The 18,338-nt window shown below is 40.5% G+C and overlaps 1 protein-coding gene across 1 annotated transcript in view; it reads right to left on the reverse strand.

The window, feature by feature from the left end:
* The window catches only part of LOC123515694 (neuropeptide CCHamide-1 receptor-like), a 91,553-nt gene extending 73,497 nt beyond the window's left edge, over positions 1–18,056 (reverse strand). The window contains exon 1 of the mRNA XM_045274520.1: positions 17,237–18,056. Within this exon, the coding sequence (XP_045130455.1) occupies positions 17,237–17,487 (251 nt within the window). The 5' untranslated portion in view covers positions 17,488–18,056. The remainder of the gene's footprint in view (positions 1–17,236) is intronic.
* Between the last annotated feature and the right edge of the window lie 282 nt (positions 18,057–18,338).

Here is an 18,338-nt window from a genome sequence, read left to right on the forward strand (position 1 = left end):
GAGGAGGTAAAAGAAGGAAAGAAGAGATGAATGGAATAGAAAGAATGAGATGAAAGGAAGAAAAGAGATGAATTTTCAGGAGAGCAAGGGAAGAGAAGAAAGAGAGTAATAAGAAACGCATGGAAGGAGTGAAGAATGAAAGAAGAAAAGAAAAGAAGGAATTTAAAGAAAAGAAGGAGAGAGTACGAAAAATTACAGAGAGCACGAAAGGAGAGGTGAAAGAGGAGAATAAAACAAGAAAAAGGAATAGAGGTAAGAGGAGGAGATTCTCTATTATGTTCTCTTCTCTCATCTGGATTTGTTTAATGATACGTGCAGTTAATCAGATTCCCTCGCCATATAAGTGAAAATATTGTGCACTGGCCTGTTTTCGCTCGTACTCTGAAATAATGGTCTCGATTCCAGGAAAAAAAAATGCAGTGATGAAAGAAAATGAAATAAAAATCGAGAAACAAAAAAAAAAAGGTACTTGTGAGACAAAAAGTAAAAATATCATGGAATGGTCTGGTTTTTCTCTCGAACTGTGAAATAATGATGTGAAAAAGGAAACCCAAGACAAACAAACAATTACTGTGGGATAATGACCAATACAAACACAATGACGAAGGAAAACAAGATAAAGTATTATGAGAAACAATTCCCACGAGAAGTTAGAAAAGTTATCTCTTGTCATCACTGCCAGGAATCAAGTAACTTTCGACGGCTTGTTTGTGTGGGCGCGGGCCAGCCACCTGAGCAACCAGCCAGCCAGCCAGCCAGCCAGCCAGCGGCACGCCCACCACCCAGCCACGGACACTCTCCCCTTGTCGTTCTAGTGGGCGTGGCTCGTACCTCAGAACCTACCAAACGTCTCTTCTGCACGGGAGATCCTACACACACACACACACACACACACACACACACACACACACACACACACACACACACACACAGAGAGAGAGAGAGAGAGAGAGAGAGAGAGAGAGAGAGCGCTGCCACCTCCACGCCTCGCACCAGGAGGGTCCCACACGTCCACACCGGTAATGCACGAGGAGGCAAGGGACAAGATAGTGCTATGTTGGAATATGTAGGTGTTATTATATTTCTCTCCATCCTTAGCCTTAGTTCGCTCTTACTTACACATCTTGGTTCTCGTCTTCATTATAGTTCAGTTGTTTAATGTAGTCGTTATTTGATTTACCTATTTCATTTACTTTTTTTTTGTGTGTTATAAGATTCGTGTGAAAAGAAACGTACCTGTTATTGTTGTGCTTCTTTCCATCTATAGGCAAAGTTTACAGTGATTTAATTAATACATATGTAAACTCCAACTTTCCTATCTAGTTCAGTGGTTTGTTGTATCCCTGTTTGTCGTTAGGATCCACGTGGGACAGAATTGCAAGTGTTTCTATTGTATGTCTCTCCAAGCGTAGCCTTAGCTCGTTTTTTCATAAACATCTTTGTTGGGACTATCACTCTAGTTCTATTTTGTTTGATGCCTCCCTTTCTGTTCTTAAAAGTGGTGCATAGAAAGAAGATAACTAACTCAACTTTTATAAAACAAAATCAATAATAATAACAATTGGCCATATTCCCCCTCCCCCTAAAAAAAAGACGATTAATGTATATTTTTCTATCAATATTCTTCAGTCAAGTGTAATCTTAAAGAAAAAGCTTTTAATCCTGAAAAATATAGCTATGGACCTTAGTTAAAAATGGTAACTGGGAATATTGCCTTACAGTGAAAAACTGAAGCATTTCGGTGGCTTATCTCCACTTTCAAGGTACTGTTAAGGAAGTACCAGGGGGTTTTATTGGCGCTTCCATGACTCCAGTTACGGATTGATGAGAACATGCGGAAACAAGAAGTTACCATGCCTATACGTGGCATTCCCTTCAGAATTCTGAATTATTTGTAGAAAAACAGCAATGAGAACTCAGCTAATCATCTTTGTGAACTTTGAAAACAACTGCGATGGTGTAAAAATACGTGCCCTGCAAAGTTACATGATGATTTGCCAAGCTGATCGGACTGGTGAGTTCCATACAAAGATTGCTCACAAGCGGAGGATAGTGTTTACTAGGTGAGCTGCCTCTAACTTTTAAAAGGCATCTAAGAAATTGTATTAAAACTTTCAGGCTTTAATAACGCCTCTCAAAGGTTAAGAGCAGGAAGTTTTCATGGTGTCATTCTTTAGAGTTAACAGCGTGGTAATTCGACAAGATAGCCGCTGAGCTAAGATTTTCTCCAGACTCGGCGTGTACGTGGGAGTAAATCTCTGACGGAGGATGAGTAAAACATACTGCCTGGGATTAGATGTTGTTGATTAACTTCATCCATATCTGTTAATCATTACGCAGTGACGCTTTTCTCTTATGTAGGGGAGGATAACTGACCAAGGGAGCATAAAACGAAAAAAGAGGCACACTTAGTCGTCACTCCCTTTATAGCTCCCAGAGATTTGATAGATGTGAATTGGATTAGACTCATAATTTAATGTTGTTCATGATTGACTATTTATTGACCTATTCACGATGATCATTGCGACAGACTGTATTGGTTATCATTAGTTTGACCCATTACTCTCGACTATTCCACAGTAAACTGAGATGTATTAAATTTCCTACTTTTTCATAATTACCTTGATCCAAATACGATGATTAATATCAAACACCGCCATGAATTAAGTGTTCATAGTAAACTAAACCCATAACTCTCAATGACAACATGGCGTGACTCTAAATAAAACTTCTTAGCTTCCTGACTTGTTTACCTTCCTAGCAATACGTAACCAGTTTTCTCGAAGTGGCCCTTTGAAGTGAGCTGTCTGGTGCATGTATTGGGCGCACGACTTAGGGTGTAAAGCAAAGACCTTGATCAAGTTAGCGACGCGTGAACCACACAGGGGGAGAGGGTGACCTCATGCAAGGAAGCCTCTCGCAACACACCACTCCTGCCTTCTGCTCGCAACCTTGTATGGCTCGTGCAGCTTCACAAAAATGCATCTTTTACTTTTTTTTTTTTAACTCTCTCTCTCTCTCTCTCTCTCTCTCTCTCTCTCTCTCTCTCGTTTCTCGTTTTCATGTTGAATACTCCCTGAATCCTATTCCAATCTTTCTCCTCTTTCTCGCTAGTCTTTCTTGTCAACATTTCCCTCGCCTCGTTACACATTCTATCTAAAATATTCCTTCTTCCTTTTTTTCTTATTTTTAATCTTTCTACATGTCTGTCCCTCACCACCCCACCTACCCCACCCTCTCCGTACAAACAAAGGCTAAGGTATATCCACTGTTCTGTCAGAGCCTTTTATCCTTATGTTCAAAGAAGCGATGGGAAGTCTCCTCTTTTGTGTTACACCTGTATTTTTTACCCTTCACAGTATGGGATATAAAGCTTACTCCTGTACAGTGTCATGCCTACTCCTCGCTGTACTTATTTACTGAGAAAGATGAAGATACCTACTACATGACCTCTCTTGTATCACTTCCGCCCCTTTCTACACTTAAGCTCTTCAATATTGGGACACATTTTTACTTTGAGATTTGTGTATGATTGTAGATATTAGGAAGGATCTATGGATGTTAAAAAATTAATGGGTACAGTCTTAACTATTTTAATTCCCCGACATGAATTTCTAAAGCTGTATAAAATCACCAGATAGTAAGCAGAATGAATATGAAGACCCGTCATGGTACAGAAGGGGTTGTGCTGAAAAATAGATAAATACTTCTTCTCGTACCACGTCTGTTCCTTTATACACATTACTGGTTAAGGGGGATTAACATGTCCTTCCTCGTATTCCCACCAAGAATTGCTGACATGTTCAAGAAAATTTCGTGTCATATTTTCACTTTCCAAGAATATCAAAGGATGGGAACAGTGTCTTTTTCGTTATACTTGCTCTTTTCCAACTCTTAGACATCAGAACAAGACAGAAAAACACTCGAATTTGCGCCTTTTCTTTCCATTTTGTACAGTTTTATTTTTCGTTTTGTTTCCAGTCACGTCTCTTGTCCTTTTTCCCTCAGCCTTTACAGTGTACCTCTCTCTCTCTCTCTCTCTCTCTCTCTCTCTCTACCCTTTAGTTTATACAGGGGAGAGAAAAATGGTCTCTTTTCTGTCACGCGCGAAGTACGTGGCCTCGTAAGTCGTGCGCAATGCCCCTCATGAAGCTGATGGGGGACGGGCGCCGCATGGCCGTCACCGCCGCTCGTGACGCACCACATCTCACCATCCTGGCGCCCAAGATTTTTTCACGCTTCACTGCAATGTCATTTCGGTAACGACGTGGTGATTGTTCTCTCTCTTTCTCTCTGTCACTGTCTCTCTCTCTCTATCTGTCTGTCTGTCTGTCTGTCTGTCTCTTTCTGTCTCTCTCTCTCTCTCTCTCTCTCTCTCTCTCTCTCTGTCCCTTACTGCACTTCCCGCTGAAGTAATGAGTCAATTAAGTCAGTTGATATTTACGATTCCATTAACCTCCATGGCGTGAGTTGGAGGTGAGAGCCTTCCTTCCCTCTGTAGGAAGGCGACTGATGAGTGAACGGCGGCTGCTGAGTCAAGTGGTGAGTGAAGGATGAAGTAAAGCACAGTGAAGGCGGTGCACAGACTGACTTACTGCTCTTTCACACCAAAAAAAGTGATATTTGGAAGTACGAAAGGTAAACTAAGCCTACAAACGATAAAGTAATCAGCGTAAGCACATCACACTATTCAAATACTCAGAAATGGTTGTTTCTCCCTTTTTTTTTGCTTCCTATAACTTCTACTACTCAAGAAGGACTATTAAAAGAAATTAACAGTCGAACAAAATGGTATCTGGAAAGACAAAAGACAAAAGGTGAATCATGTCCAGAGACGGTAAAGTAATCGTGAAATGTACATCTAAATATACAAAAACTCATGAAAAAAAAAAACTACCAGTTGAACAAAGTGGTACCTGGAAAGACAAAAGGTGAATTATGTCCAGAGACGGTGAAGTTATCGTGAAATGTACATCTAAATATACGAATACTCATGAAAAGATAAAGTCTCTCCTATTATTTTCTCTTTCACTTCCATTATTTCAAGAGAGACCACCGACGGAACTAACACACAAACCAAAGATAGTTCATGCTTACAATAACTAAACTAATCAGCATACATTTAAATATACAGATGCACAAACGTAAGGATATATGTGTAAATATCTGCTTGTTTATCTTTTCTTTCAAGCTGGACTATTTCAAGAGAGAAGCATCAGAATATCTCTATAATCAAATTAATCAACTACTAAAGCATACATCTAAATATACAAATGCGCAAACGTAGGAAGTCTTGTGTATATTTCTCCTTGTTTTCTCTTTTATTTGCAATTTTCCCTTCTTTTAAGTTGGACTATTTCATGAGGTTCTTTAACCATAGGAATCAAACTACAAAAGCTAAACTAATCAACATACATCTAAATATACAAATGCACAAACGTAAGAAAACCTGTGTAAATTTCTCCTTGTTTTCTCTTTTATTTCATTTTTCCCTTCCTTTGAGTTGGACTGTGAAGAGAGAAGGATCAAAATCTCTCAATAATCAAATGACTCAAACCAACCGGAACACTTTTCTAATTCATTCTTTCAGTTCCACGACATCGGTATAGTGTAATTTCAGTTTCAATTCAGTCCTTTCACTAGACGTGGATTTTATTATGGTGATATTGTTTGTAATGGCGAGGTTGTAAATAATGTCTGGCTTCTTATTCAGTACACGTGTTATTTCTTTCCCTCGCTTCTGAATACATGATTTTATGACGTCTGAAAATTAAATGAAGCAATGAACTAGTGGAGTCATTAATTCAACACCTCTCACCGCCACTTTTATATCTCTAGTTACTCATTCATCATATTCACTCCATCATTCGCTCCATTCTGAATAACATTAAATGAATTTGAAACGTTTGAAGATTAACTGTGGTATTAAACTGGTTAGCGGCTTCAGGACACACACACACACACACACACACACACACACACACACACACACACACACACACACAAACAACACAAAACTGAATTACACACCTACAACTTAAACATTCATACCGCTCGCTACCCGGAACGACCCAAAGGAGACAGCGAGACAGAGAAACAACGAGACAGCGAGGCGAGGTAGACACGGCAGACAGGGAGGAAAATGGCCCTTCTACTATAAGCTATCAAATATTCAAGGTGCAGCATCAGTGGCTTAGCATATCCCCCATCCAGCCCCTCCCTCTTGATGGCTGTGGTCGCCTTAACACTCGTGCCTCTCCTCCTAAGTCTGGAGTCCTCGTGTTTTGCTCTTAACTATTGGAATGATAGTGCTGGATAGAATTTAATTAGTGAAGGAATGGGAGGTGAGGAGGCTGAGAGAGAGAGAGAGAGAGAGAGAGAGAGAGAGAGAGAGAGAGAGAGAGAGAGAGAGAGAGAGAGAGAGAGAGAGAGAGAGAGAGAGAGAGAGAGAGAGGAGGGTTGGGGAAAATATACTAGGAATTATGAATAAAAAGATGATGAAATAGACAGAAAAAGACAGAAAACAGACATGAAATTAAAATAAACAGACAGGAAAACAAAACAACAAAACAAAACAGACAGCAAACGAACACATACCGCTAAATCAAAAAGAAAAACAAAAGCAAAAAAAAAGAAAAAGAAAAAAAAAACAGAAACCAAACACAGAACTAAACAAACACAAACAGAGAGAGAGAGAGAGAGAGAGAGAGAGAGAGAGAGAGAGAGAGAGAGAGAGAGAGAGAGAGAGAGAGAGAGAACAAATAGTCAGAGGGAAGCAAGTTAAGACCTAAAAAATATCTCTAAAAACCTTGCTTTCTTCTCCTTCCACTTCACCTTGCCCTACACACTTCGTTAATTGATGGTGAAGTGAACGGCTGGCGACCTGCAGGGAATGGGGAAACCTGGAAGAATCTGGAGGAGGCTAGACGAGAGAGAGAGAGAGAGAGAGAGAGAGAGAGAGAGAGAGAGAGAGAGAGAGAGAGGATACATGTCTTTAGAGAGAATGATGGCACACGGATTTCAGACTGCAGTATTGAATTTCAGGGGAGCCGCGTCTCCTACTCTCACCTAACACACACACACACACACACACACACACACACACACACACACACACACACACACACACACAAACAGTAGATAATTTAATGCCCACAGTTGTCATATTTACATAGAATCCTGCAACTAACTCTGTAAAAAAAATAAATAAATAAATAATAAGCTGATGAAAACTCGCTAAAACAAAAGAATAAAAAAGAATACAGGCAGTCATCCATTAATTGAAATTCAAATAGTACATAAACAAAATAACGTCAAAAGCACCTAAACTAAACTAAAATCCATTACTCCAAATTGAACACACACACACACACACACACACACACACACACACACACACACACACACACACACACAAGGTAAAGCAGGAATACAGTCTCCCATACACAGCAACAAATCACAGGAATGCATTGTCAGAGTGTGATGGGAATGGTATGCGTGAACTCAGACAAGGAAAAAACAAGATAATTTAACATCAAAGAAAGTTTCATAGCAAGCCTGAATAAATTCCTAAGGTGTCTATAAAATGAGGTCTCTCACTATTAATCCCCCAATAACTGATTCTTTTTTTCTTCACGTATAAAACCCCAAAAGATATACAGAAAAATGAAACGATGGGGTGATTTTTCATTTTCCACCACCACCTCCACCACTACCACTACAACCATCACTACCACCACTACCACCACCATCACTACCTCCCCACCACTAAAACCACAAAAAGAGATAGAAAAATCAAACCACGAGCTGATTTTTCACTTCCCACCACCACTACCACCATCATCACTACCACTACCACCACCAGACCATCACCACCACCACCACCACCACCACCACTACCACCACCAGTCAATGATTTCAGGACAAAGGCTTCCCGCAAACTTCTCCATCCATCTCTGTCATCTCTGCGGGTCACTGCTGGCACGTGATGGTCCTGACTGTGGGAGAGGGTTAAGCCACTAGCAGGCAGGCTGGCTTAAGGTGGCTGAGGGTTAGGCCAATATCTCACTGGCTTAAGATGACTGAAGGGTAAGCCACTGCAAAGCTAGTACATCGGCTTAAGCTGGTTGAGGGTTTGGCCAATTTATCGTCTGTAATCCATAAACAAAATGAAGACTGAAACAATTTTATGGAGCGAATTGTGACTGTGTGGAAATATTGTGACCCAATGACTGAGGTTCCTTTTGCAGGCCAGAATTTACACACTAAAATCTTCTACTGGAAAGATAAAACCGATACTCCATTTGTGTGTGTGTGTGTGTGTGTGTGTGTGTGTGAGAGAGAGAGAGAGAGAGAGAGAGAGAGAGAGAGAGAGAGAGAGAGAGAGAGAGAGAGAGAGAGAGAGAATTATTACATTTCATTTTTTCCCTGAATCTTCTACTTTGCTTATCTGTGTAATGCTTTGGCGTCATGTGTTGATAAATAAGGAATAAAGAGTAAATCTAGGATAAGAATAGCTGAAATTTGGAGGCAGTGATAGCGAGAATAGGTGCCGTCATGATTGGTACCTTGCCCACTCAATCATCCTTCCGTGACGTTCTCTTGCATTCTACAACTAGCTTCTTGGTGAGGTGTTAGTTAGTTAGTTCCCGTGCTCCGTGGATTCCCGTGCGCTTGTATGTTTTGCGTATGTTTTTGTTAGCGACGCGAAATATATTAAACTTGCTTAGTAAAGACTAGTTAGATGGTTCGATTCAGCGCCACAGCCACAGGAGCAGAGTTACTGCCATACAACAATGCAGTAGAGTGTGTTGTGAGCGGCACAGTGTTCTCTGCCTCTCCACAGATCACTAGGCAATGTTTTCTTCTCGTTCAGCACCAATCCATATTCCTGACAATACACAGACAAATTTCTCTGGATGTGGCGGCCAGGATCAACACACCATGCATTAGTAAGAGTGCATGTACACCCCCTGGCAGCCCCTTACCACTCTTCAACCTCCTCAGCGCAGTGTACGTAAATATACAGTAGGTAACAGGCCGCTCAAAGGTTACACACACACACACACACACACACACACACACAGACAGACATACACACAACACCACCACCACCACCACCACCAGCGAATCCTTTGTGCTAAGCCAGGCAGCTCCGCCGAACTACGTGGTCAGGCCACGGTCTCCAGCTAACAACATGACAATCCCAAGTCTCCCCTACTAATTATTTAGATAAGTTTTCTAGGATTCTTAGGCGTTGAAGGGTGTTTTGTAGACCATGGGTGTAGGAGGAAGAGGAGTAGGATGAAGAAGAGAAAAAAAGAAGTCTGAGAGGGAGAGAAGAGGCGGGAAAGGTATCCAGCAGACGACGTAAAAAAAATACTTCGGCCTAACATCAGCATTTGCTTTTTATTTATTACTGGACTTGGCATTGCTTTGGCATTCAATATATCAACAGAAACCTATAACAAGTTATAATCTATAAAAAAATCCGGACTAGCTGTGTTTTGTTTTTAGAAGAAATAACCGTTTCGTCATTATATCTACATTTTAATGATTTTTAATCCGAACGCCTAGGATTGTTTTGGCATTCATTTCAAGACTTAAAAAATATGAGAAGTATGTATCCAGCAACAATATCCAATAAGATCTAGTCTAACAATGCGTGTTTTCAATTTCAATGTACGTAAGTGGCTAAAAAAAAAAAGATCTAGTTTCTTTACAGGACGACATATTCGTGTTTTCTTTCTTTCTTTGTAAAGTAAATCCTTTTGTACTCAGAAAACGTAATAGAATCTAGTCTGGCTGCGCTTTCCTCCTGGACATTATAATGGATTTGTGGCCCCGTTCGTAAAATTTAAACAGTGTTCCTCGGACATGGCGTTGTTGTTACTGTGTTCGGTAAACTTTTTATATTCTATTCATTGGTTAAAATATATGACAAGTCAGAAAATATAGTGCACTTCAGTCTGGGCTTCTTCTTTCTTTCAGTGGTTTTCAAAATGAAGTTAGGTTACGTATATATACGACTACGTGTCGAGATGGACTCCCCTCCCTCCCTCCCTCTCTACCTGCCTGTCTGTACATCAATATAGCGAGACTGTCGGATGTTTCTACTCTCAGACGTAAAGTAAAACCTGAATTAGCCAACTATATAGATAGAGAACCCCCAACATGCCTCAAATAGGGCTTAGGTAAATAAGGTGCAAACTCATTCAGAGCGACCGCCACCACCACCGCCACCAGGACAGACGATACTTCTCTCCCGCCTCCCAGCGTCACTTCGCCGACATTTTCGTCAATTTACAGAGTGTTCCGGCAATTTCAAGATTTTCACAGACTTGGACGCGTAGATTGTAGTAGTAAGAGTAGGCAAAAGTGAGGAATAGGGGAGGAGTAAGAAGAAAGGAGGAATGAAGGGGAAAGAGGAGTGGATTGTTATCGTAGTGGTAATAGTAGTAAGAAGAGAAGAAAATGAGAATGGAGGAGGAAAAGGATAAAAGAAGGACGAATCGGAGTATGGAGGGAGAGTGGTAGTAACAACAGAAGGAAGGAATGAGGAATGGAATGAAGGACAGTAATTATATAGCTTTTTAAATCGTTTTTGATCGACGGGAAGGCAGGAGACGGGCTAGAGGAGGTTAGGCTTTTAGTTGTGACGCGGGTCTGTATGTAGCCAGGCACACATACACACACACACACACACGCATATAGGCCAATGAAGTGGAGGAAATGCAGTATTGTGTAGGGTTTTAATGCCTTTTCTCAATATCTATCCTGAAAATGTAGTGTCATATGTAAAAATAAAATAGATTACCGATTTCATGCCGGAGTTTCGTGCTTATATTTATGTATTTTTCAACGCATCTCCCATTTATAAAGTAAAATAGCTGGCGTTACTTGTTTGACCAGCTTTTTTTGTGACTTCCACTCTATTCAAATGAAACAAGACCTACATGCATGTTGTAAATGTCAAATAATCTTGAAATGAAATGTTTAAATGTCATGTTTATTCATTAGATGATTGCATGATTGGTGAATGTGTGTGTGTGTGTGTGTGTGTGTGTGTGTGTGTGTGTGTGTGTGTGTGTGTGTGTGTGTGTGTGTCCTCAAGCTTTACGAAGATACGAAATATACAGAACATTTTCATTTCATTAGGTATCTCAACAATTTCATGAAGTGGATGGCTTAAAAAATCATAGCGATATCGAACAAGCCACAACACTAAAGCCGTAATACAAAATCTCCACGCACGTGTACGAATGAAAACAGGGATTAAAAGAACGTTGTAGAGTCTGGTCTGTATAGTGTTTAGAATTACCTATAGGAACTTGTTATTAATAGAGGATACGCAACATAGAAGTCAAAGGAATGAAAGATCTTGCCCATCACATTAAGAACTAGTCCCTTCCCTGTATGAGTCTCGTTTGTATCTACGCGTATAGTTCAGCCTTCCCACAACGTTTGATACCGTTTCTATATATATCTCAAGATTAAAAAGGCAAGGAGTTCATTTTCCTAATGGTGGTGACCTATTTGTTCCTCTTCGTCTGTCGTTATAGGTCCTGTGATGTAGTGTGATGTAATGTTAGGTTAGGTTTAGATGTGAAAGGAGTGGGTTAGATTAGGTTGAGCAAAATAAAGTAAAGTAAAGTAAGATAAGAGTAAATCACGTGAGGTTAGTTTATATAAGATTATTCTAGGTAAAGCTTCACTAGATAAGGTTAGTAAAGTAAGGTAAAGCAAGGTGAGGTATGAGTAAGTTACGTAATATTAGATTGTGTTAAGTAATGTAAGATTATTCAAGGTAAGGCTTCACTGTATTTGGTTAGCGTATGTTTGACAAGGATTAATGGCATGACTTGAGTTTGGGCTTACCAAGATAAAAGCAAGAGTAGATTATATAATACTTGATCAGGTAAAATTACGGTTATGGTTGCTTGTATAAGGTAAAGTTAGGTTAGGTTAAGTGCAATTTACATTAACGTAGGATAGATTTAAGTTGGGTAGGCAAGGTTAGGTAAGATAAGGTAAGATAAGGATAGGTAAGATAAGGTAAGATAAGGATAGGTAAGATTAGGTAACATGAATTACAGTAAGGTAAGATTAGGTTAAAAAAGTAAGACAATAATAGGTAAGGTAGGTAAGGTAATGTAAGGTAAGGTAAGGTAAGGTAAGGTAAGGTCCTGCGTTGTGTTTGTGTGTGGTCAGTATAACCTTTGACCGTCACAGCAGCAGGATGGAATTAGCAGCGTCCCTGGGGAGTGAGTCTGGTCCTTTGCATTAGTCTGACGGGTTTCACTTTTTCACTTTCCTTGCGGGTAAAACACACCAGTGGAAAGGTGAGCACACTATTGACCCGGGTTGGTGTGTGCTGCCAACCTGTTCATTGCTATGGTTGTCCTTTGTTTACTCCACAAACACTGTAACAACTGGCTTGCATGAACACAGAAGGAAGGAAGAGTAGGTTTATGATTTAAGTCTACAAAACCATTAACCTCTTCAGTACCATGACGCATTTTAATATTCATTCTGCTTACTATTTGGTGATTTTATACAGCTTCAGAAACTCATGTGGGGGATTAAAATAGTGAAGACTCTGGCCATTGATCTTCTGACCTCCATAGAGCGTCCCTAATGTAAATAAAATCGTCAAATAGCATAAAAAATTCATGATAAAAATGCGTTCTAGTACTGAAGGGGTTAAAGAGACTGTAGAAAAAGGAAAGTAAATATCAGAAATATCATACATCACATTTCAAACGCTGCAAAATTATTGAAGAGCCTGCAGTAAAGAGAATGTGTCAAAACTACAGGTGTTATTTTTTTCTATAGTCCACAAACTACTTGAAGCTTAGAGTAAAGAAAATACGATCTGAAAAATTGTAGTAGTGTTTGAAAAGTTGTGGAAGGTTAATGGAAAGTTTGTATAGAAGCGTGAGGGTTAAAGTCACGACGAAAGAAAATGAGAGGCAAAGTTGTAAATGGTTGTCGGGAATTTTATGGAGCAGGACGGTGAGGTAAGACGGGCAACCTTAATACCCGCCACTGTTTCCTTCTACGAGTCCCTATCAATCTCAACTCAAACTCAACTGACAACGCACGTGACACATCCTACAAGAAATAAGAAAAAAAAACTTAATTGCGATATAGAACAAATGACACTATTTAGGAAGGCAGTCAAAAAATTAAAAATGAGGAAACCAGTCAGAGAAAGAAAGAAAAATTTGCAACCACAACAAAAGAGAAATATTAAAAGATTAACATGTCCAACGTCTAGACAGTACGAGTATAATGAAAACTGGCTCTCAGAGGAAAATAAATGAGAGTGGCTTGGGATACAGAACACGACAAGCCAACACTGAAAGAATTAAGGTTGAGAGAAAAAAGTAGCGGCAGTGGAAATGAAGTGGAAGTGAGTGAGGGATGAAAAAAAGTTATAGAGGAAAAGATCATCCAGCGTCTAGCCAGTACGATATTCAGAGAGTTGAACGGTAATAAAAGAGTGGTTTGCGATCACAGAAAGATGTATTGAATGTCACTGATTGAGACTGAGAGGAAACCGTGCCAGTGGAAGCCATTGAGTCAGAGAAAGTCAAAAGAATAAAGTATTAATAGATCAAAGGATTTATTAATAGATCAAAAGATTCCCCGTCTAGCCAATGTAACGTTTGAAAATTATTGTATGACGGAAAAAAAATGGATCAGAATTGCTTGTGGCTCCTCTTTTACTGTATTTTTTTCTTTAATATATGAAGGGCACCAGGAAAAGACGAACAAAAATATAAAGGCACCTTGAGATATCAGTCCCAGAATTCAGAAACGCTCGTCAAAATACCAATATTTTCTGTACAAATATGTATACATCACACGAATAGAATGATAAAAAGAAAAAAGAAAAAAAGGAACGGTCAAGGAAGAGATTGGATTGATACTGAGAAAACGGTGGCAGTGGAAGTGAGAGAGGCAAAAAAAAAAAAAAAAAAAAAAAAAAAAAAAGAAAAAGAAAAAGAAAAAATGGAAAAAAAAGTAAAACAAAGAAGAAAACAATAATCTTTCACTCCAATCCAAGAAATCTTACCTTTACGAACATATCCACATGACACATCTTGACTATAAAAAAAAGAAAAGCATTAATTTTTCACTCCAGGCCAACAAATCTTACCTTTACCAACATATCCACATGACACATCTTTCCTAACCCGCACAGCTACATCAAACCACTCCACTGGCTACAAATTACAAAACCCATTATTTCTTATCCATTTGTTCCTTGTAGATGCTCATAAAGATTCCATGCATTTGGTTTTAGTGCTGTGAATTGTTGCATATTGCGGTGAAAGCTGTTTGTGATGAAGGAGTAACCAAACACCACCAACAGGATTAAAACAGAGAGAGAGAGAGAGAGAGAGAGAGAGAGAGAGAGAGAGAGAGAGAGAGAGAGAGAGAGAGAGAGAGAGAGAGAGAGAGAGAGAGAGAAAGAAAGCAGGAAGTCACTTAAGGTTTGCTCCTAACCATACTTAACCTGGTTTTAGAGGGAGAGAATAAAGGAAGACACACACATTCATCTGTCCGCGCTTTTCACCCTTCGCTTCACCCAAGACACGTAAATTCAACATGTCTGACGGAGGGTGACCTGTCCGTGTGTGTGTGTGTGTGTGTGTGTGTGTGTGTGTGTGTGTGTGTGTGTGTGTGTGTGTGTGTGTGTGTGTGTGTGTTTACCTGATTGCGGTATACAGAAGGTGGTCTTGTTCCCGTGTGTATATTTGTCCTGTGTGTGTGTGTGTGTGTGTGTGTGTGTGTGTGTGTGTGTGTGTGTGTGTGTTGTTTACCTAGTGTTTGTAGTATATGGGACCTAAACCTAAACTCTTCCATTCCTGTTTTTGTGCCTATGTGTAATCTCTCTCTCTCTCTCTCTCTCTCTCTCTCTCTCTCTCTCTCTCTCTCTCTCTCTCTCATATAGCCCATCAAACAAAATGACATCGGTTAGCTCGTAAATATTGGCATCATGAAGCGATGGAGATACGAAGACTTCAAGGAACACTAAGGCCCCGGAGACCAGCAAGGACACACACACACACACACACACACACACACACACACACACACACACACACCGAAGATTTTAAAGGAGGTGGATACGAGATGTGTAGGTAGGGCGTGATGATAGGTACGTGTGTGTGTGTGTGTGTGTGTGTGTGTGTGTGTGTGTGTGTGTGTGTGTGTGTTTTGAGATGCGTCAATATTTCACGGCAGGAAAGTATTGGTGTGGTTTCTTCTTTTTTTATCTTTTTTCTCTCCTTTTTCGTTTCTAGTTTGTGAATTGGTGTATGGATCATCGAAGGCGTGAGTTTGAAATAGAAAAATCCTCTCGTTAACTTTATACCTGCCTATCTACCTACCTATCTATCTATCTATCTGTCTATCTATCTATCTATCTATTCACCCATTTCCTCATCTTTCTATTTTTATGCTATTCCCTTTTTTTTCTATTTTCTTCCTCTTTTCCTTCCATTTCTTCCACCCACTCACTCGATCTTTCGCTTCACAAGGATCTCGCCACTCACCAAGATACGACATAACCTCAAACCAGACAACAGGGGTAATGGCAGCATCTCTTCAACCTTAAACATAACGCTACCTTAACCCCACTCAACACTCAACACACTCTTTCATCCATATCTCAAGAATTTTACATCGCAGGATCACCACAGAAATAGTAATACTCACACGCATCTTATATATAACAGATGACACAAAATAAACATAAGAAAGGGATCAACGGTGCACACATATGGTATAAATGGAGGAGGAGGAGGAGGAGGAGGAGAAGGAATACAAAGGAATGAACAGACAGCAACAACCCATCTGGGCATAACGAGGCTGTCTGTGTGCCTATTCTACCACTACAGATTCTACGACATAGAGGCTGAAGGACACTAGGGTTCAAGGGAGGAAAGAGAGAGCACAGACAGAGAGAAAAGTCAAAGATGTGATAGGAAAGGCTGAAAGTGAAATCCTGCTATCTATTACAGTAACTAAAAGAAAAATTTTTATGGAGACTCAAAGTACGTTATTTGAGGCGTTGATGTGAGATGAATGTTCAATCTTTGTCTAAAAGTTTCTATTGTACTGTGCTATTACTGACAACATGTGCTGGAAGAGCGTAGGAGGAGGAGGAGGAGGAGGAGGAGGAGGAGGAGGAGCACTAAGTTGTGGGAAAAATCACTGACTCAAGAGGAGTAAGAGAAGAAGAGGAGGAGGAATAACGATAATAAGAAGAGAAAGAGGAGGGAGAGGAGGAGGAGGAGGAAGAGGAGGAGAAGAAAGAGGAAGGGTCTGTTAGGTAGCGGGAAAAATCACTGACTCGAGAGGAAAAGGAGTAGGAGAAAAGGAGGACTAAGTCAAAGAATTGCAGAAAGATGAGGGAGATGAGGAGGAATATGACAACGAGGAGGAGGAGGAGGAGGAGGAGGAGGAGGAGGATATAGAAGAGAAGGAAGAAGACAACTAAGAGGTAGAAGAGGAGGAACAGGAAGAAAAACAAAATAGATAAGGAGTAGGGAAATTGAGAGAAGCATAAGGAAAATGAAAAAAAAAAGACGAGAAATGGCGAAAGTGAACACAAAAAAGAATAATAAAAGGACAGAAAAAGAAGAGAAATAGAGAAAGAGGACACGAAAAAAAGGAGAAAAGAACAAAAAAAGGAGAAAATAGAAGAGACGAAAAAAAGATGAAAGGATAAAAGAGAAGAAAAAGAGAAAAAGAGACACAGAAACAAGGATAAAAGGACAAAAAAAAAGGAAAGAAATAGAGAGAGGGCACGAAAAATAACAATAAAGAAGTAGTGAAAGAGGACACGAAGAAAAAGATGAAAGGACAAATAGAAGAGAAAAGAAGAAAGAGGACACAGAAATAAGGATAGGACAAAAAAAAAGGAGAGAAACAGAGAAAAGGGACATAAAGAGAAGGATAAAAGGACGAAAAAGAACAGAAATAGATAAAGAGAACGCGAAAAAAAGAACAATAAAGAAAAGAATTAGAGAAAGAGGACACGAAAAGGAAAAAGAACAGGAAAAAGAAGAGAAATAAAGAAAAAGGACAAAATAGGAAAAAAGAAAATAAGTACAAAAAGAGGACACGGAAAAGAAAAAAAAGACAAGAGAAAGAAAGAAAAAAAAAAAAAGACACTTAAAAGACGAACAATCAAACCACGACAAAGGATATCGATACTCACCTTAGCGTGGGATGCTTGAGGAACATAAATATGAGAGCGCCGTTGCCCACCACGCCCGTGACGAAGATACCCGCGAAAACCAGAGGCACCAGGTACGTCTCGGGGCGCAGGTGGTAAGGCAGGTACTCCGTGACATTGACCACGGGCGCCTGGGTATCCTGCACCACGCTCGGTAAAGTCTCATTTGTACCATCAGCAGGCGACGCGTACATGCTGAAGTTAGATACGACCCACGCTTCCCCGTCTTCCATTTTCTTTTTCAGTGGTTGGAGCTAACAGGAAGGGAGTCACAGGTGGTCTTGGTGGTGTGTTGGGTGTGGGGGCTCACGTGCGTGCAAAGGTGTAGGTAGCAACGAGCATGACGACTGGGCAGCAACGGAAAACACTGGCGCTGGGGTGCAGGCAGTGACCGGAAATAATGAAATGTCTTCTTCTACCTTAATGCATACGTCTCCTTCTGTCAGATTTCGACTAGACTCCACTCACACTGATGCCTCCTCACCCTCCTCCTCCTGCTGCTGCTCGTCTTCAAGCCATTAAGGGAGGGAAGTTTCTTTTCTACGAGGTGTCACAACAGCACTACAAAGGCAGCCACTCCACGTCACACTAATCTCTCAGTATAAAACTTTCGCACGTGCACTGAAGCACACAAAACTAACGCCAAAGTGCTTGAAGTGATAGTCTGAACCGCCTCACTGTCCTTTCTCACAATCAGGGACGCAAGGTAACAGTACGCGAGGGCAATGGGAAGTGGCGGCAGCGAGGGGAAGCGTGGCGTGTGCGGTGAGCGAGGCAGCCGCGAGGTGAGTGAGAGCGGAGAGAGGAGCAGCAGTGGTGAGGCGAGAGGAGCCGAGAGAGAAGCAGTTCCTATCGCGCATCCAACCTACCAGTACCTCTCCTCCTCCTCCTCCTCTTCAACAATCAGACAACCATTATAACTATCATCATCGCACATAAGCTTCTCCATTGTTTACTCCACCCTCGCACCGTCCCTCCAGTCTCGCCTCCTCTCTCTATCACGTACTCAGTGCCAATAGTGTAATACTGTAATGGGAATACGCTTGCCTCGCTTCCAATGCACGGATGCTTTGTTCAGGGATAT

Source organism: Portunus trituberculatus, chromosome 39 (genome assembly GCF_017591435.1).
Source record: "Portunus trituberculatus isolate SZX2019 chromosome 39, ASM1759143v1, whole genome shotgun sequence".
NCBI classification, from domain to species: Eukaryota; Metazoa; Arthropoda; class Malacostraca; order Decapoda; family Portunidae; genus Portunus; species Portunus trituberculatus.